General features: G+C 40.5%; 1 protein-coding gene across 1 annotated transcript in view; it reads right to left on the reverse strand.

Moving 5' to 3' along the window:
* Positions 1-20,650, reverse strand: part of LOC137319599 (uncharacterized) — a 91,207-nt gene that overhangs the window by 27,071 nt on the left and 43,486 nt on the right. Inside the window, exons 14-18 of the mRNA XM_067981697.1 lie at positions 20,030-20,258; positions 18,322-18,669; positions 17,123-17,290; positions 16,793-17,021; positions 15,044-15,170 (exon numbers count right to left, since the gene is read on the reverse strand). Of these exons, the coding sequence (XP_067837798.1) occupies positions 15,044-15,170; positions 16,793-17,021; positions 17,123-17,290; positions 18,322-18,669; positions 20,030-20,258 (1,101 nt within the window). The remainder of the gene's footprint in view (positions 1-15,043; positions 15,171-16,792; positions 17,022-17,122; positions 17,291-18,321; positions 18,670-20,029; positions 20,259-20,650) is intronic.

The following is a 20,650-nucleotide window of genomic DNA, read 5'->3' on the forward strand; positions in this document are numbered from 1 at the left end:
TTTACAGGGGAACCAGAGACGGTACTAATATTTACAGTGGATCCAGAGAGAGTATTAATATTTGCAGGCTTTCCAGAGATTCCACTGTTATTTGCAAGAGACCGAGAGGCAATATCAATCATTATCGGGGGATCTAGAGAAGGTGCAAATATTCACAGGTGATCCAGAGACTGTACTAATATTTGCAGGGATCCAGAGACTGTACTAATATTTAAAGGGGATCCAGATTCTGTACTAATATTTACAGGGGATCCAGAGACTCGACTAATATTTACAGGGAATCCAGAGACTGTACTAATATTTACAGGGGATCCTAAGACAGTACTAATAGTTACAGGGAATCCAGAGACAGTACTAATAATTATAGGGGATCCAGAGACTGTACTAATATTTACAGGGGATCCAGAGACAGTACTAATATCTACAGGAGATCTAGAGACGGTACTAATATTTACAGGTGATCCAGAAACGGTGCTAATATTTACAGGGTTTCCAGAGGCGGTACCAATATTTACAGGGGTTCCAGAGACGGCACTAATATTTACAGGGGATCTAGAGACAGTGCTAATATTTACAGGGGATGCAGAGACGGCACTAATATTTACAGGGGATCCTAAGACAGTGCTAATAGTTACAGGGAATCCAGAGGCAGTACTAATATTTCCAGGGGATCCAGAGAAAGTACGAACATCGACAGGGGAACTAGAGACGGTCCTAATATTTACAGGTGATCCAGAAACGGTGCTAATATTTACAGTGCTTCCAAAGGCGGTACCGACATTTACAGGGGATCCAGAGACGGCACTAATATTTGCAGGGGATCCAGAGACGGTACTAATATTTACAGGGGATCCAGAGACAGTATTTATATTTGCAGGGGATCCAGAGACAGTATTTATATTTACAGTGGATCCAGAGACAGTATTAATATTTGCAGGCTTTCCAGAGATTCCACTATTATTTGCAAGAGACCCAGAGACAATATCAATCGTTATAGGGGGATTCAGAGATGGTGCTAATATCTACAGGGGATCCAGAGGCAGTACTAATATCTACAGGGGATCGAGAGACGGTATTAATATTTACAGTGGATCCAGGGACGGCACTAATATTTACAGGCGATCTAGAGACAGTACTAATATTTACTGGGAATCCAGAGACTGCACTAATATTTACAAGCGATCCTGAAACAGTACTAATATCTACAGGGAATCCAGAGACAGTACTAATAATTACAGGGGATCCAGAGACTGTACTAATATTTAAAGGGGATCCAGATGCTGTACTAATATTTACAGGGGATCCAGACACTGTACTAATACTTACAGGGGATCCAGAGACAGTACTAATAATTACAGGGGATCCAGAGAATGTACTGATATTTACAGGGGATCCAAAGTCAGTAGTAATATTTACAGGCGGTCCAGAGACAGTACTAATATTTACAGGGGATACAAGGACAGTACTAATATTAACAGGGGTTCCAGAGACAGTACTAATATTTACAGGGGACCCAGTGACGGTACTAATATGTACAGGGGATGCTTAGACAGTACTAATAGTTACAGGGAATCCAGAGACAGTACTAATAATTATAGGGGATCCAGAGACTGTACTAATATTTGCAGGGATCCAGAGACTGTACTAATATTTAAAGCGGATCCAGATTCTGTACTAATATTTACAGGGGAGCCAGAGACTCGACTAATATTTACAGGGAATCCAGAGACTGTACTAATATTTACACGGGATCCTAAGACAGTACTAATAGTTACAGGGAATCCAGAGACAGTACTAATAATTATAGGGGATCCAGAGACAGTACTAATATTTACAGGGGATCCAGAGACAGTACTAATATCTACAGGAGATCTAGAGACGGTACTAATATTTACAGGTGATCCAGAAACGGTGCTAATATTTACAGGGTTTCCAGAGGCGGTACCAATATTTAGAGGGGATCCAGAGACGGCACTAATATTTACAGGAGATCTAGAGACAGTGCTAATATTTAGAGGGGATCCAGAGACGGCACTAATATTTACATGGGATCCTAAGACAGTGCTAATAGTTACAGGGAATCCTGAGACAGTACTAATATTTCCAGGGGATCCAGAGAAAGTACGGACATCGACAGGGGAACTTGAGACGGTCCTAATATTTACAGGTGATCCAGAAACGGTGCTAATATTTACAGGGCTTCCAAAGGCGGTACCAACATTTACAGGGGATCCAGAGAGCGCACTAATATTTGCAGGGGATCCAGAGACGGCACTAATATTTACAGGGGATGCAGAGACGGCACTAAATTTTACAGGGGATCTAGAGACAGTACTAATATTTACAGGGAATCCAGAGACTTTACTAATATTTACAGGGGATCCTAAGACAGTACTAATATTTACAGGGGATCCAAAGACAGTAGTAATATTTACAGGGGATCCAGAGACATTTCTAATATTTACAGAGGATCCAAGGACAGTACTGATATTAACAGGGGATCCAGAGACAGTACTAATATTTACAGGGGATCCAGTGACGGTACTAATATTTACAGGGGAACCAGAGACGGTACTAATATTTACAGTGGATCCAGAGAGAGTATTAATATTTGCAGGCTTTCCAGAAATTCCACTGTTATTTGCAAGAGACCGAGAGGCAATATCAATCGTTATTGGGGGATCTAGACAAGGTGCAAATATTTACAGCGGATCCAGAGACGGTACTAATGTTTACAGGGATCCAGAGACGGGAAAATATTTACAGGGGATCCAGAGACGGTACTAATATCTACAGTTGATCCAGAGACAGTATTAATATTTGCAGGGTTTCCAGAGATTAAACTATTATTTTCAAGAGACCCAGAGACAATATCAATCGTTTTCGAGGGTCCAGAGATGGTGCTAATATTTACAGGGGATCCTTAGACAGTACTAATATCTACAGGGGATCTAGAGACGGTACTAATATTTACAGGGAATCCAGAAACGGTGCTAATATTTACAGGGCTTCCAGAGTCGGTACCAATATTTACAGGGGATCCAGAGACGGCACTAATATTTACAGGGGATCCTAAGACAGTACTAATAGTTACAGGGAATCCAGAGACAGTACTAATAATTATAGGGGATCCAGAGACTGTACTAATATTTGCAGGGATCCAGAGACTGTACTAATATTTAAAGCGGATCCACATTCTGTACTAATATTTACAGGGGATCCAGAGACTCGACTAATATTTACAGGGAATCCAGAGACTTTACTAATATTTACAGGGGATCCTAAGACAGTACTAATAGTTACAGGGAATCCAGAGACAGTACTAATAATTATAGGGGATCCAGAGACAGTACTAATATTTACAGGGGATCCAGAGACAGTACTAATATCTACAGGAGATCTAGAGACAGTACTAATATTTACAGGTGATCCAGAAACGGTGCTAATATTTACAGGGTTTCCAGAGGCGGTACCAATATTTACAGGGGATCCAGAGACGGCACTAATATTTACAGGGGATCTAGAGACAGTGCTAATATTTACAGGGGATCCAGAGACGGCACTAATATTTACAGGGGATCCAGAGACATTACTAATATTTACAGAGGATCCAAGGACAGTACTAATATTAACAGGGGATCCAGAGACAGTACTAATATTTACAGGGGATCCAGTTACGGTACTAATATGTAGAGGGGATCCAGAGACAATACTAATATTTACAGGGGATCCAGAGACGGTATTAATATTTACAGGGGATCTAGAGACAGTATTTATATTTGCAGGGGATCCAGAGACAGTAATAATATTTACAGGGGATCCAGTGACGGTACAAATATTTTCAGGGGATCCAGAGACGGTACTAATAATTACAGGGGATCCAGACACGGTACTAATATTTACAGTGGATCCAGAGACAGTATTAATATTTGCAGGCTTTCCAGAGATTCCACTATTATTTGCAAGAGACCCAGAGACAATATCAATCGTTATAGGGGGATTCAGAGATGGTGCTAATATCTACAGTGGATCCAGAGACAGTACTAATATCTACAGGGGATCGAGAGACGGTATTAATATTTACAGTGGATCCAGGGACGGCACTAATATTTACAGGCGATCTAGAGACAGTACTAATATTTACTGGGAATCCAGAGACTGCACTAATATTTACAAGGGATCCTAAAACAGCACTAATATCTACAGCGAATCCAGAGACAGTACTAATAATTACAGGGGATCCAGAGACAGTACTAATATTTACAGGGATCCAGAGACTGCACTAATATTTACAGGGATCCAGAGACTGCACTAATATTTAAAGGGGATCCCGATGCTGTACTAATATTTACAGGGGATCCAGACACTGTACTAATATTTACAGGGGATCCAGAGACAGTACTAATAATTACAGGGGATCCAGAGAATGTACTAATATTTACAGGGGATCCAAAGTCAGTAGTAATATTTACAGGGGATCCAGAGACAGTACTAATATTTACAGTGGATACAAGGACAGTACTAATATTAACAGGGTTTCCAGAGACCGTACTATATTTACAGTGGACCCAGTGACGGTACTAATATGTACAGGGGATGCAGAGACAGTACTAATATTTACAGGTGATGCAGAGACGGTACTAATATTTACAGGGGAACCAGAGACGGTACTAATATTTACAGTGGATCCAGAGAGAGTATTAATATTTGCAGGCTTTCCAGAGATTCCACTGTTATTTGCAAGAGACCGAGAGGCAATATCAATCATTATCGGGGGATCTGGAGAAGGTGCAAATATTCACAGGTGATCCAGAGACTGTACTAATATTTGCAGGGATCCAGAGACTGTACTAATATTTAAAGGGGATCCAGATTCTGTACTAATATTTACAGGGGATCCAGAGACTCGACTAATATTTACAGGGAATCCAGAGACTGTACTAATATTTACAGGGGATCCTAAGACAGTACTAATAGTTACAGGGAATCCAGAGACAGTACTAATAATTATAGGGGATCCAGAGACTGTACTAATATTTACAGGGGATCCAGAGACAGTACTAATATCTACAGGAGATCTAGAGACGGTACTAATATTTACAGGTGATCCAGAAACGGTGCTAATATTTACAGGGTTTCCAGAGGCGGTACCAATATTTACAGGGGTTCCAGAGACGGCACTAATATTTACAGGGGATCTAGAGACAGTGCTAATATTTACAGGGGATGCAGAGACGGCACTAATATTTACAGGGGATCCTAAGACAGTGCTAATAGTTACAGGGAATCCAGAGGCAGTACTAATATTTCCAGGGGATCCAGAGAAAGTACGAACATCGACAGGGGAACTAGAGACGGTCCTAATATTTACAGGTGATCCAGAAACGGTGCTAATATTTACAGTGCTTCCAAAGGCGGTACCGACATTTACAGGGGATCCAGAGACGGCACTAATATTTGCAGGGGATCCAGAGACGGTACTAATATTTACAGGGGATGCAGAGACGGCACTAATTTTTACAGGGGATCTAGAGACAGTACTAATATTTACAGGGAATCCAGAGACTTTACTAATATTTACAGGGGATCCTAAGACAATACTAATATTTACAGGGAATCCAGATACAGTACCAATAATTACAGGGGATCCAGACACTGTACTAATATTTACAGGGATCCAGAGGCTGTACTAATATGTAAAGGGGATCCAGATTCTGTACTAATATTTACAGTGGATTCAGAGACTGTACTAATATATACAGTGGATCCGGAGACAGTACTAATATTTACAGGGGATCCAAAGACAGTAGTAATATTTACAGGGGATCCAGAGACATTACTAATATTTACAGAGGATCCAAGGACAGTACTAATATTAACAGGGGATCCAGAGACAGTACTAATATTTACAGGGGATCCAGTGACGGTACTAATATGTAGAGGGGATCCAGAGACAGTACTAATATTTACAGGGGATCCAGAGACGGTACTAATATTTACAGGGGATCCAGAGACAGTATTTATATTTGCAGGGGATCCAGAGACAGTAATAATATTTACAGGGGATCCAGTGACGGTACAAATATTTACAGGGGATCCAGAGACGGTACTAATAATTACAGTGGATCCAGACACGGTACTAATATTTACAGTGGATCCAGAGACAGTATTAATATTTGCAGGCTTTACAGAGATTCCACTATTATTTACAAGAGACCCAGAGACAATATCAATCGTTATAGGGGGATTCAGAGATGGTGCTAATATCTACAGGGGATCCAGAGACAGTACTAATATCTACAGGGGATCGAGAGACGGTATTAATATTTACAGTGGATCCAGGGACGGCACTAATATTTACAGGCGATCTAGAGACAGTACTAATATTTACTGGGAATCCAGAGACTGCACTAATATTTACAAGGGATCCTAAAACAGCACTAATATCTACAGGGAATCCAGAGACAGTACTAATAATTACAGGGGATCCAGAGACTGTACTAATATTTACAGGGATCCAGAGACTGCACTAATATTTAAAGGGGATCCAAATGCTGTACTAATATTTACAGGGGATCCAGACACTGTACTAATATTTACAGGGGATCCAGAGACAGTACTAATAATTACAGGGGATCCAGAGAATGTACTAATATTTACAGGGGATCAAAAGTCAGTAGTAATATTTACAGGTGATCCAGAGACAGTACTAATATTTACAGGGGATACAAGGACAGTAGTAATATTAACAGGGGTTCCAGAGACCGTACTAATATTTACAGTGGACCCAGTGACGGTACTATTATGTACAGGGGATCCAGAGACAGTACTAATATTTCCAGGTGATCCAGAGACGATACTAATATTTACAGGGGATCCAGATGCTGTACTAATATTTACAGGGGATCCAGACACTGTACTAATACTTACAGGGGATCCAGAGACAGTACTAATAATTACAGGGGATCCAGAGAATGTACTGATATTTACAGGGGATCCAAAGTCAGTAGTAATATTTACAGGCGGTCCAGAGACAGTACTAATATTTACAGGGGATACAAGGACAGTACTAATATTAACAGGGGTTCCAGAGACAGTACTAATATTTACAGGGGACCCAGTGACGGTACTAATATGTACAGGGGATGCTTAGACAGTACTAATAGTTACAGGGAATCCAGAGACAGTACTAATAATTATAGGGGATCCAGAGACTGTACTAATATTTGCAGGGATCCAGAGACTGTACTAATATTTAAAGCGGATCCAGATTCTGTACTAATATTTACAGGGGAGCCAGAGACTCGACTAATATTTACAGGGAATCCAGAGACTGTACTAATATTTACAGGGGATCCTAAGACAGTACTAATAGTTACAGGGAATCCAGAGACAGTACTAATAATTATAGGGGATCCAGAGACAGTACTAATATTTACAGGGGATCCAGAGACAGTACTAATATCTACAGGAGATCTAGAGACGGTACTAATATTTACAGGTGATCCAGAAACGGTGCTAATATTTACAGGGTTTCCAGAGGCGGTACCAATATTTAGAGGGGATCCAGAGACGGCACTAATATTTACAGGGGATCTAGAGACAGTGCTAATATTTAGAGGGGATCCAGAGACGGCACTAATATTTACATGGGATCCTAAGACAGTGCTAATAGTTACAGGGAATCCTGAGACAGTACTAATATTTCCAGGGGATCCAGAGAAAGTACGGACATCGACAGGGGAACTTGAGACGGTCCTAATATTTACAGGTGATCCAGAAACGGTGCTAATATTTACAGGGCTTCCAAAGGCGGTACCAACATTTACAGGGGATCCAGAGAGCGCACTAATATTTGCAGGGGATCCAGAGACGGCACTAATATTTACAGGGGATGCAGAGACGGCACTAAATTTTACAGGGGATCTAGAGACAGTACTAATATTTACAGGGAATCCAGAGACTTTACTAATATTTACAGGGGATCCTAAGACAGTACTAATATTTACAGGGGATCCAAAGACAGTAGTAATATTTACAGGGGATCCAGAGACATTGCTAATATTTACAGAGGATCCAAGGACAGTACTGATATTAACAGGGGATCCAGAGACAGTACTAATATTTACAGGGGATCCAGTGACGGTACTAATATTTACAGGGGAACCAGAGACGGTACTAATATTTACAGTGGATCCAGAGAGAGTATTAATATTTGCAGGCTTTCCAGAAATTCCACTGTTATTTGCAAGAGACCGAGAGGCAATATCAATCGTTATTGGGGGATCTAGACAAGGTGCAAATATTTACAGCGGATCCAGAGACGGTACTAATGTTTACAGGGATCCAGAGACGGGAAAATATTTACAGGGGATCCAGAGACGGTACTAATATCTACAGTTGATCCAGAGACAGTATTAATATTTGCAGGGTTTCCAGAGATTAAACTATTATTTTCAAGAGACCCAGAGACAATATCAATCGTTTTCGAGGGTCCAGAGATGGTGCTAATATTTACAGGGGATCCTTAGACAGTACTAATATCTACAGGGGATCTAGAGACGGTACTAATATTTACAGGGAATCCAGAAACGGTGCTAATATTTACAGGGCTTCCAGAGTCGGTACCAATATTTACAGGGGATCCAGAGACGGCACTAATATTTACAGGGGATCCTAAGACAGTACTAATAGTTACAGGGAATCCAGAGACAGTACTAATAATTATAGGGGATCCAGAGACTGTACTAATATTTGCAGGGATCCAGAGACTGTACTAATATTTAAAGCGGATCCACATTCTGTACTAATATTTACAGGGGATCCAGAGACTCGACTAATATTTACAGGGAATCCAGAGACTTTACTAATATTTACAGGGGATCCTAAGACAGTACTAATAGTTACAGGGAATCCAGAGACAGTACTAATAATTATAGGGGATCCAGAGACAGTACTAATATTTACAGGGGATCCAGAGACAGTACTAATATCTACAGGAGATCTAGAGACAGTACTAATATTTACAGGTGATCCAGAAACGGTGCTAATATTTACAGGGTTTCCAGAGGCGGTACCAATATTTACAGGGGATCCAGAGACGGCACTAATATTTACAGGGGATCTAGAGACAGTGCTAATATTTACAGGGGATCCAGAGACGGCACTAATATTTACAGGGGATCCTAAGACAGTGCTAATAGTTACAGGGAATCCAGAGACAGTACTAATATTTCCAGGGGATCCAGAGAAAGTACGAACATCGACAGGGGAACTAGAGACGGTCCTAATATTTACACGTGATCCAGAAACGGTGCTAATATTTACAGGGCTTCCAAAGGCGGTACCAACATTTACAGGGGATACAGAGACGGCACTAATATTTGCAGGGGATCCAGAGACGGCACTAATATTTACTGGGGATGCAGAGACGGCACTAATTTTTACAGGGGATCTAGAGACAGTACTAATATTTACAGGGAATCCAGAGACTTTACTAATATTTACAGGGGATCCTAAGACAGTACTAATATTTACAGGGGATCCAAAGACAGTAGTAATATTTACAGGGGATCCAGAGACATTACTAATATTTACAGAGGATCCAAGGACAGTACTAATATTAACAGGGGATCCAGAGACAGTACTAATATTTACAGGGGATCCAGTTACGGTACTAATATGTAGAGGGGATCCAGAGACAATACTAATATTTACAGGGGATCCAGAGACGGTACTAATATTTACAGGGGATCTAGAGACAGTATTTATATTTGCAGGGGATCCAGAGACAGTAATAATATTTACAGGGGATCCAGTGACGGTACAAATATTTTCAGGGGATCCAGAGACGGTACTAATAATTACAGGGGATCCAGACACGGTACTAATATTTACAGTGGATCCAGAGACAGTATTAATATTTGCAGGCTTTCCAGAGATTCCACTATTATTTGCAAGAGACCCAGAGACAATATCAATCGTTATAGGGGGATTCAGAGATGGTGCTAATATCTACAGTGGATCCAGAGACAGTACTAATATCTACAGGGGATCGAGAGACGGTATTAATATTTACAGTGGATCCAGGGACGGCACTAATATTTACAGGCGAGCTAGAGACAGTACTAATATTTACTGGGAATCCAGAGACTGCACTAATATTTACAAGGGATCCTAAAACAGCACTAATATCTACAGCGAATCCAGAGACAGTACTAATAATTACAGGGGATCCAGAGACAGTACTAATATTTACAGGGATCCAGAGACTGCACTAATATTTACAGGGATCCAGAGACTGCACTAATATTTAAAGGGGATCCCGATGCTGTACTAATATTTACAGGGGATCCAGACACTGTACTAATATTTACAGGGGATCCAGAGACAGTACTAATAATTACAGGGGATCCAGAGAATGTACTAATATTTACAGGGGATCCAAAGTCAGTAGTAATATTTACAGGGGATCCAGAGACAGTACTAATATTTACAGTGGATACAAGGACAGTACTAATATTAACAGGGTTTCCAGAGACCGTACTATATTTACAGTGGACCCAGTGACGGTACTAATATGTACAGGGGATGCAGAGACAGTACTAATATTTACAGGTGATGCAGAGACGGTACTAATATTTACAGGGGAACCAGAGACGGTACTAATATTTACAGTGGATCCAGAGAGAGTATTAATATTTGCAGGCTTTCCAGAGATTCCACTGTTATTTGCAAGAGACCGAGAGGCAATATCAATCATTATCGGGGGATCTAGAGAAGGTGCAAATATTCACAGGTGATCCAGAGACTGTACTAATATTTGCAGGGATCCAGAGACTGTACTAATATTTAAAGGGGATCCAGATTCTGTACTAATATTTACAGGGGATCCAGAGACTCGACTAATATTTACAGGGAATCCAGAGACTGTACTAATATTTACAGGGGATCCTAAGACAGTACTAATAGTTACAGGGAATCCAGAGACAGTACTAATAATTATAGGGGATCCAGAGACTGTACTAATATTTACAGGGGATCCAGAGACAGTACTAATATCTACAGGAGATCTAGAGACGGTACTAATATTTACAGGTGATCCAGAAACGGTGCTAATATTTACAGGGGATCTAGAGACAGTGCTAATATTTACAGGGGATGCAGAGACGGCACTAATATTTACAGGGGATCCTAAGACAGTGCTAATAGTTACAGGGAATCCAGAGGCAGTACTAATATTTCCAGGGGATCCAGAGAAAGTACGAACATCGACAGGGGAACTAGAGACGGTCCTAATATTTACAGGTGATCCAGAAACGGTGCTAATATTTACAGTGCTTCCAAAGGCGGTACCGACATTTACAGGGGATCCAGAGACGGCACTAATATTTGCAGGGGATCCAGAGACGGTACTAATATTTACAGGGGATGCAGAGACGGCACTAATTTTTACAGGGGATCTAGAGACAGTACTAATATTTACAGGGAATCCAGAGACTTTACTAATATTTACAGGGGATCCTAAGACAATACTAATATTTACAGGGAATCCAGATACAGTACCAATAATTACAGGGGATCCAGACACTGTACTAATATTTACAGGGATCCAGAGGCTGTACTAATATGTAAAGGGGATCCAGATTCTGTACTAATATTTACAGTGGATTCAGAGACTGTACTAATATATACAGTGGATCCGGAGACAGTACTAATATTTACAGGGGATCCAAAGACAGTAGTAATATTTACAGGGGATCCAGAGACATTACTAATATTTACAGAGGATCCAAGGACAGTACTAATATTAACAGGGGATCCAGAGACAGTACTAATATTTACAGGGGATCCAGTGACGGTACTAATATGTAGAGGGGATCCAGAGACAGTACTAATATTTACAGGGGATCCAGAGACGGTACTAATATTTACAGGGGATCCAGAGACAGTATTTATATTTGCAGGGGATCCAGAGACAGTAATAATATTTACAGGGGATCCAGTGACGGTACAAATATTTACAGGGGATCCAGAGACGGTACTAATAATTACAGTGGATCCAGACACGGTACTAATATTTACAGTGGATCCAGAGACAGTATTAATATTTGCAGGCTTTACAGAGATTCCACTATTATTTACAAGAGACCCAGAGACAATATCAATCGTTATAGGGGGATTCAGAGATGGTGCTAATATCTACAGGGGATCCAGAGACAGTACTAATATCTACAGGGGATCGAGAGACGGTATTAATATTTACAGTGGATCCAGGGACGGCACTAATATTTACAGGCGATCTAGAGACAGTACTAATATTTACTGGGAATCCAGAGACTGCACTAATATTTACAAGGGATCCTAAAACAGCACTAATATCTACAGGGAATCCAGAGACAGTACTAATAATTACAGGGGATCCAGAGACTGTACTAATATTTACAGGGATCCAGAGACTGCACTAATATTTAAAGGGGATCCAAATGCTGTACTAATATTTACAGGGGATCCAGACACTGTACTAATATTTACAGGGGATCCAGAGACAGTACTAATAATTACAGGGGATCCAGAGAATGTACTAATATTTACAGGGGATCAAAAGTCAGTAGTAATATTTACAGGTGATCCAGAGACAGTACTAATATTTACAGGGGATACAAGGACAGTAGTAATATTAACAGGGGTTCCAGAGACCGTACTAATATTTACAGTGGACCCAGTGACGGTACTATTATGTACAGGGGATCCAGAGACAGTACTAATATTTCCAGGTGATCCAGAGACGATACTAATATTTACAGGGGTACCAGAGACGGTACTAATATTTACAGTGGATCCAGAGAGAGTATTAATATTTGCAGGCTTTCCAGAGATTCCACTGTTATTTGCAAGAGACCGAGAGGCAATATCAATCATTATCGGGGGATCTGGAGAAGGTGCAAATATTCACAGGGGATCCAGAGACTGTACTAATATTTGCAGGGATCCAGAGACTGTACTAATATTTAAAGGGGATCCAGATTCTGTACTAATATTTACAGGGGATCCAGAGACTCGACTAATATTTACAGGGAATCCAGAGACTGTACTAAAATTTACATTGGATCCTAAGACAGTAGTAATAGTTACAGGGAATCCAGAGACAGTACTAATAATTATAGGGGATCCAGAGACTGTACTAATATTTACAGGGGATCCAGAGACAGTACTAATATCTACAGGAGATCTAGAGACGGTACTAATATTTACAGGTGATCCAGAAACGGTGCTAATATTTACAGGGTTTCCAGCGGCGGTACCAATATTTAGAGGGGATCCAGAGACGTCACTAATATTTACGGGGGATCTAGAGACAGTGCTAATATTTACAGGGGATCCAGAGACGGCACTAATATTTACAGGGGATCCTAAGACAGTGCTAATAGTTACAGGGAATCCAGAGACAGTACTAATATTTCCAGGGGATCCAGAGAAAGTACGAACATCGACAGGGGAACTAGAGACGGTCCTAATATTTACAGGTGATCCAGAAACGGTGCGAATATTTACAGGGCTTCCAAAGGCGGTACCAATATTTACAGGCGATCCAGAGACGGCACTAATATTTGCAGGGGATCCAGAGACGGTACTAATATTTCCAGGGGATGCAGAGACGGCACTAATTTTTACAGGGGATCTATAGACAGTACTAATATTTACAGGGAATCCAGAGACTTTACTCATATTTACAGGGGATCCTAAGACAGTACTCATATTTACAGGGAATCCAGATACAGTACCAATAATTACAGGGGATCCAGACACTGTAATAATATTTACAGGGATCCAGAGGCTGTACTAATGTGTAAAGGGGATCCAGATTCTGTACTAATATTTACAGTGGATTCAGAGACTGTACTAATATATACAGTGGATCCGGAGACAGTACTAATATTTACAGGGGATCCAAAGACAGTAGTAATATTTACAGGGGATCCAGAGACATTACTAATATTTACAGAGGATCCAAGGACAGTACTAATATTAACAGGGGATCCAGAGACAGTACTAATATTTACAGGGGATCCAGTGACGGTACTAATATGTACAGGGGATCCAGAGACAGTACTAATATTTACAGGGGATCCAGAGACGGTACTAATATTTACAGGGGATACAAGGACAGTACTAATATTAACAGGGGTTCCAGAGACCGTACTAATATTTACAGTGGACCCAGTGACGGTACTAATATGTACAGGGGATCCAGAGACAGTACTAATATTTCCAGGGGATCCAGAGAAAGTACGAACATCGACAGGGGAACTAGAGACGGTACTAATATTTACAGGTGATCCAGAAACGGTGCTAATATTTACAGGGCTTCCAAAGGCGGTACCAACATTTACAGGGGATCCAGAGACGGCACTAATATTTGCAGGGGATCCAGAGACGGCACTAATATTTACAGGGGATGCAGAGACGGCACTAATTTTTTACAGGGGATCTGGAGACAGTACTAATATTTACAGGGAATCCAGAGACTTTACTAATATTTACAGGGGATCCTAAGACAGTACTAATATTTACAGGTAATCCAGATACAGTACCAATAATTATAGGGGATCCAGACACTGTACTAATATTTACAGGGATCCAGAGGCTGTACTAATATGTAAAGGGGATCCAGATTCTGTACTAATATTTACAGTGGATTCAGAGACTGCACTAATATATACAGTGGATCCCGAGACAGTACTAATAATTACAGGGGATCCAAAGACAGTACTAATATTAAGAGGGGTTCCAGAGACAGTACTAATATTTACAGGGGATCCAGTGACGGTACTAATATGTAGAGGGGATCCAGAGACAGTACTAATATTTACAGGGGATCCAGAGACGGTACTAATATTTACAGGGGATCCAGAGACAGTATTTATATTTGCAGGGGATCCAGAGACAGTAATAATATTTACAGGGGATCCAGTGACGGTACAAATATTTACAGGGGATCCAGAGACGGAACTAATAATAACAGGGGATCCAGACACGGTACTAATATTTACAGTGGATCCAGAGACAGTATTAATATTTGCAGGCTTTCCAGAGGTTCCACTATTATTTGCAAGAGACCCAGAGACAATATCAATCGTTATAGGGGGATTCAGAGATGGTGCTAATATCTACAGGGGATCCAGAGACAGTACTAATATCTACAGGGGATCGAGAGACGGTATTAATATTTACAGTGGATCCAGGGACGGCACTAATATTTACAGGCGATCTAGAGACAGTACTAATATTTACTGGGAATCCAGAGACTGCACTAATATTTACAAGGGATCCTAAAACAGCACTAATATCTACAGGGAATCCAGAGACAGTACTAATAATTACAGGGGATCCAGAGACTGTACTAATATTTACAGGGATCCAGAGACTGCACTAATATTTAAAGGGGATCCAGATGCTGTACTAATATTTACAGGGGATCCAGACACTGTACTAATATTTACAGGGGATCCAGAGACAGTACTAATAATTACAGGGGATCCAGAGAATGTACTAATATTTACAGGGGATCCAAAGTCAGTAGTAATATTTACAGGGGATCCAGAGACAGTACTAATATTTAGAGGGGATACAAGGACAGTACTAATATTAACAGGGGTTCCAGAGACCGTACTAATATTTACAGTGGACCCAGTGACGGTACTAATATGTACAAGGGATCCAGAGACAGTACTGATATTTACAGGTGATCCAGAGACGGTACTAATATTTACAGGGGAACCAGAGACGGTACTAATATTTACAGTGGATCCAGAGAGTGTATTAATATTTGCAGGCTTTCCAGAGATTCCACTGTTATTTGCAAGAGACCGAGAGGCAATATCAATCATTATCGGGGGATCTAGATAAGGTGCAAATATTTACAGGGGATCCAGAGACGGTACTAATGTTTACAGGGATCCAGAGACGGGAAAAATATTTACAGGGGATCCAGAGACGGTACTAATATCTACAGTTGATCCAGAGACAGTATTAATATTTGCAGGGTTTCCAGAGATTACACTATTATTTTCAAGAGACCCAGAGACAATATCAATCGTTATAGGGTGTCCAGAGATGGTGCTAATATTTACAGGGGATCCTTAGACAGTACTAATATCTACGGGGAATCTAGAGACGGTACTAATATTTACAGGGAATCCAGAAACGGTGCTAATATTTACAGGGCTTCCAGAGTCGGTACCAATACTTACAGGGGATCCAGAGACGGCACTAATATTTACAGGGGATCCCTAGACAGTACTAATAGTTACAGGGAATCCAAAGACAGTACTAATAATTATAGGGGATCCAGAGTCTGTACTAATATTTGCAGGGATCCAGAGACTGTACTAATATTTAAAGGGGATCCAGATTCTGTACTAATATTTAAAGGGGATCCAGAGACTGGACTAATATTTACAGGGAATCCAGAGACTGTATTAATATTTACAGGGGATCCTAAGACAGTACTAATAGTTACAGGGAATCCAGAGACAGTACTAATAATTATAGGGGATCCAGAGACTGTACTAATATTTACAGGGGATCCAGAGACAGTACTAATATCTACAGGAGATCTAGAGACGGTACTAATATTTACAGGTGATCCAGAAACGGTGCTAAAATTTACAGGGTTTCCAGAGGCGGTACCAATATTTACAGGGGATCCAGAGACGGCACTAATATTTACAGGGGATCTAGAAACAGTGCTAATATTTACAGGGGATCCTAAGACAGTGCTAATAGTTACAGGGAATCCAGAGACAGTACTAATATTTCCAGGGGATCCAGAGAAAGTACGAACATCTACAGGGGATCTAGAGACGGTACCAATATTTACAGGTGATCCAGAAACGGTGCTAATATTTACAGGGCTTCGAAAGGCGGTACCAACATTTACAGGGGATCCAGAGACCGCAATACTATTGACAGGGGATCCAGAGACGGTACTACTATTTACAGTGGATCCAGAGACTGTACTAATATTTACAGGGGATCCTAAAACATTACTAATATTTACAGAGAATCCAGAGACAGTACTAATAATTACAAGGGATCCAGAGACTCTAATAATATTTACATGGATCCAGAGACTGTACTAATATTTAAAGGGGATCGAGAGTCTGCAGTTATATTTACAGGGGATCCAGAGACAGTACTAATAATGACAGGGGATACAGAGACAGCACTAATATTTACAGTGGATCCAAAGTCAGGAGTAATATTTGCAGGGTTTCCAGAGATTACACTATTATTTGCAAGAGACCCAGAGACAATATCAATCGTTGGAGGGGGATCCAGAGATGGTGTTAATATTTACAGGGGATCCAGAGACAGTACTAATATCTACAGGGGATCTAGAGACGGTACTAATATTTACTGGGGATCCAGAAACGGTGCTATTATTTACAGGGCTTCCAGAGGCGGTACAAATATTTATAGGGGATCCAGAGGCGGCACTAATATTTACAGGGGATCCTAAGACAGTACTAATAGTTACAGGGAATCCAGAGACAGTACTAATAATTATCGGGGATCCAGAGACTGTACTAATATTTGCAGGGATCCAGAGACTGTACTAATATTTAAAGGGGATCCAGATTCTGTCCTAATATTTACAGGGGATCCAGAGACTGTACGAATATTTGAAGGGGATCCAGAGACAGTACTAATAATTACTGGGTATCCAGAGACTGTACTAATATTTACAGGGGATCCAAAGACAGTCGTAATATTTACAGGGGATCCAGAGACAGTATTATTATTTACAGGGGATTCAAGGACAGTACTAATATTAACAGGGGATCCAGATATTGTACTAATATTTATAGAGGATCCAGTGACGGTACTAATATGTACATGTGATCCAGAGATAGTACTAATATTTACTGGGGATCCAGAGACAGTACTAATATTAACAGGGATCCAGAGACGCGAAAAATATTTACAGGGGATCCAGAAACGGTCCTAATATTTACAGTGGATCCAGAGACAGTATTAATATTTGCAGGGTTTCCAGAGATTACACTATTATTTGCAAGAGACCCAGAGACAATATCAATCGTTGGAGGGGGATCCAGAGATGGTGCTAATATTTACAGGGGATCCAGAGACAGTACTAATAGTTACAGGGATTCCAGAGACTGTATAAATATTTAAAGGGGATCCTGATTCTGTCCTAATATTTAGAGGGGATCCAGAGACTGTACGAATATTTAAAGGGGATCCAGAGACAGTACTAATAATTATCGGGGATCCAGAGACTGTACTAATATTTACAGGGATCCAGAGACTGTATAAATATTTAAAGGGGATCCTGATTCTGTCCTAATATTTAGAGGGGATCCAGAGACTGTACGAATATTTAAAGGGGATCCAGAGACAGTACTAATAATTACTGGGTATCCAGAGACTGTACTAATATTTACAGGGGATCCAGAGAAAGTACGAACATCTACAGGGGATCTAGAGACGGTACCAATATTTACAGGTGATCCAGAAACGGTGCTAATATTTACAGGGCTTCGAAAGGCGGTACCAACATTTACAGGGGATCCAGAGACCGCAATACTATTGACAGGGGATCCAGAGACGGTACTAATATTTACAGTGGATCCAGAGACTGTACTAATATTTACAGGGGATCCTAAAACAGTACGAATATTTACAGAGAATCCAGAGACAGTACTAATAATTACAAGGGATCCAGAGACTGTACTAATATTTAAAGGGGATCCAGATTCTGTACTAATATTTATAGAGGATCGAGAGACTGCACTTATATTTACAGGGGATCCAGAGACAGTACTAATAATGACAGGGGATACAGAGACAGTACTAATATTTACAGTGGATCCAAAGTCAGGAGTAATATTTACAGGGGATCCAGAGACAGTACTAATATTAACAGGGGATCCAGAGACAGTACTAATATTTACAGGGGATCCAGTGACGGTACTAATATGTACAGGGAATCCAGAGACAGCACTAATATTTAAAGGGGATCCAGAGACGGTACTAATATTTACAGGGGATCCAGAGACGGTACTAATATTTACAGTGGATCCAGAGAGAGTATTAATATGTTCAGGTTTTCCAGAGATTCCACTATTATTTCCAAGAGACCCAGAGGCAATATCAATCGTTATAGGTGGATCGAGAGACGGTGCAAATATTTTCAGGGGATCCAGAGACAGTACTAATATTAACAGGGATCCAGAGACGCGAAAAATATTTACAGGGGATCCAGAAACGGTCCTAATATTTACAGTGGATCCAGAGACAGTATTAATATTTGCAGGGTTTCCAGAGATTACACTATTATTTGCAAGAGACCCAGAGACAATATCAATCGTTGGAGGGGGATCCAGAGATAGTACTAATACTAACTGGGATCCAGAGACGCGAAAAATATTTACAGGGGATCCAGAAACGGTCCTAATATTTACAGGGGATCCAGAGACAGTACTAATATCTACAGGGGATCTAGAGACGGTACTAATATTTACTGGGGATCCAGAAACGGTGCTATTATTTAGAGGGCTTCCAGAGGCGGTACAAATATTTACAGGGGATCCAGAGACGGCACTAATATTTACAGGGGTTCCTAAGACAGTACTAATAGTTACAGGGAATCCAGAGACAGTACTAATAATTATCGGGGATCCAGAGACTGTACTAATATTTACAGGGATCCAGAGACTGTACTAACATTTAAAGGGGATCCAGATTCTGTCCTAATATTTACAGGGGATCCAGAGACTGTACGAATATTTAAAGGGGATCCAGAGACAGTACTAATAATTACTGGGTATCCAGAGACTGTACTAATATTTACAGGGGATCCAAAGACAGTAGTAATATTTACAGGGGATCCAGAGACAGTATTATTATTTACAGGGGATTCAAGGACAGTTCTAATATTAACAGGGGATCCAGATATTGTACTAATATTTTCAGGGGATCCAGTGACGGTATTAATATGTACATGTGATCCAGAGATCGTACGAATATTGACAGGGGATCCAGAGACAGTACTAATATTAACAGGGATCCAGAGACGCGAAAAATATTTAAAGGGGATCCAGAAACGGTCCTAATATTTACAGTGGATCCAGAGACAGTATTAATATTTGCAGGGTTTCCAGAGATTACAGTATTATTTGTAAGAGACCCAGAGACAATATCAATCGTTGGAGGGGGATCCAGAGATGGTGCTAATATTTACAGGGGATCCAGAGACAGTACTAATATCTACAGGGGATCTAGAGACGGTACTAATATTTACTGGGGATCCAGAAACGGTGCTATTATTTACAGGGCTTCCAGAGGCGGTACAAATATTTACAGGGGATCCAGAGACGGCACTAATATTTACAGGGGATCCTAAGACAGTACTAATAGTTACAGGGAATCCAGAGTCAGTACTAATAATTATCGGGGATCCAGAGACTGTACTAATATTTACAGGGATCCAGAGACTGTATTAATATTTAAAGGGGATCCAGATTCTGTCCTAATATTTACAGGGGATCCAGAGACTGTACGAATATTTAAAGGAGATCCAGAGACAGTACTAATAATTACTGGGTATCCAGAGACGGTACTA

This window comes from Heptranchias perlo, unplaced genomic scaffold, assembly GCF_035084215.1.
Source record: "Heptranchias perlo isolate sHepPer1 unplaced genomic scaffold, sHepPer1.hap1 HAP1_SCAFFOLD_88, whole genome shotgun sequence".
Classification (NCBI taxonomy): domain Eukaryota; kingdom Metazoa; phylum Chordata; class Chondrichthyes; order Hexanchiformes; family Hexanchidae; genus Heptranchias; species Heptranchias perlo.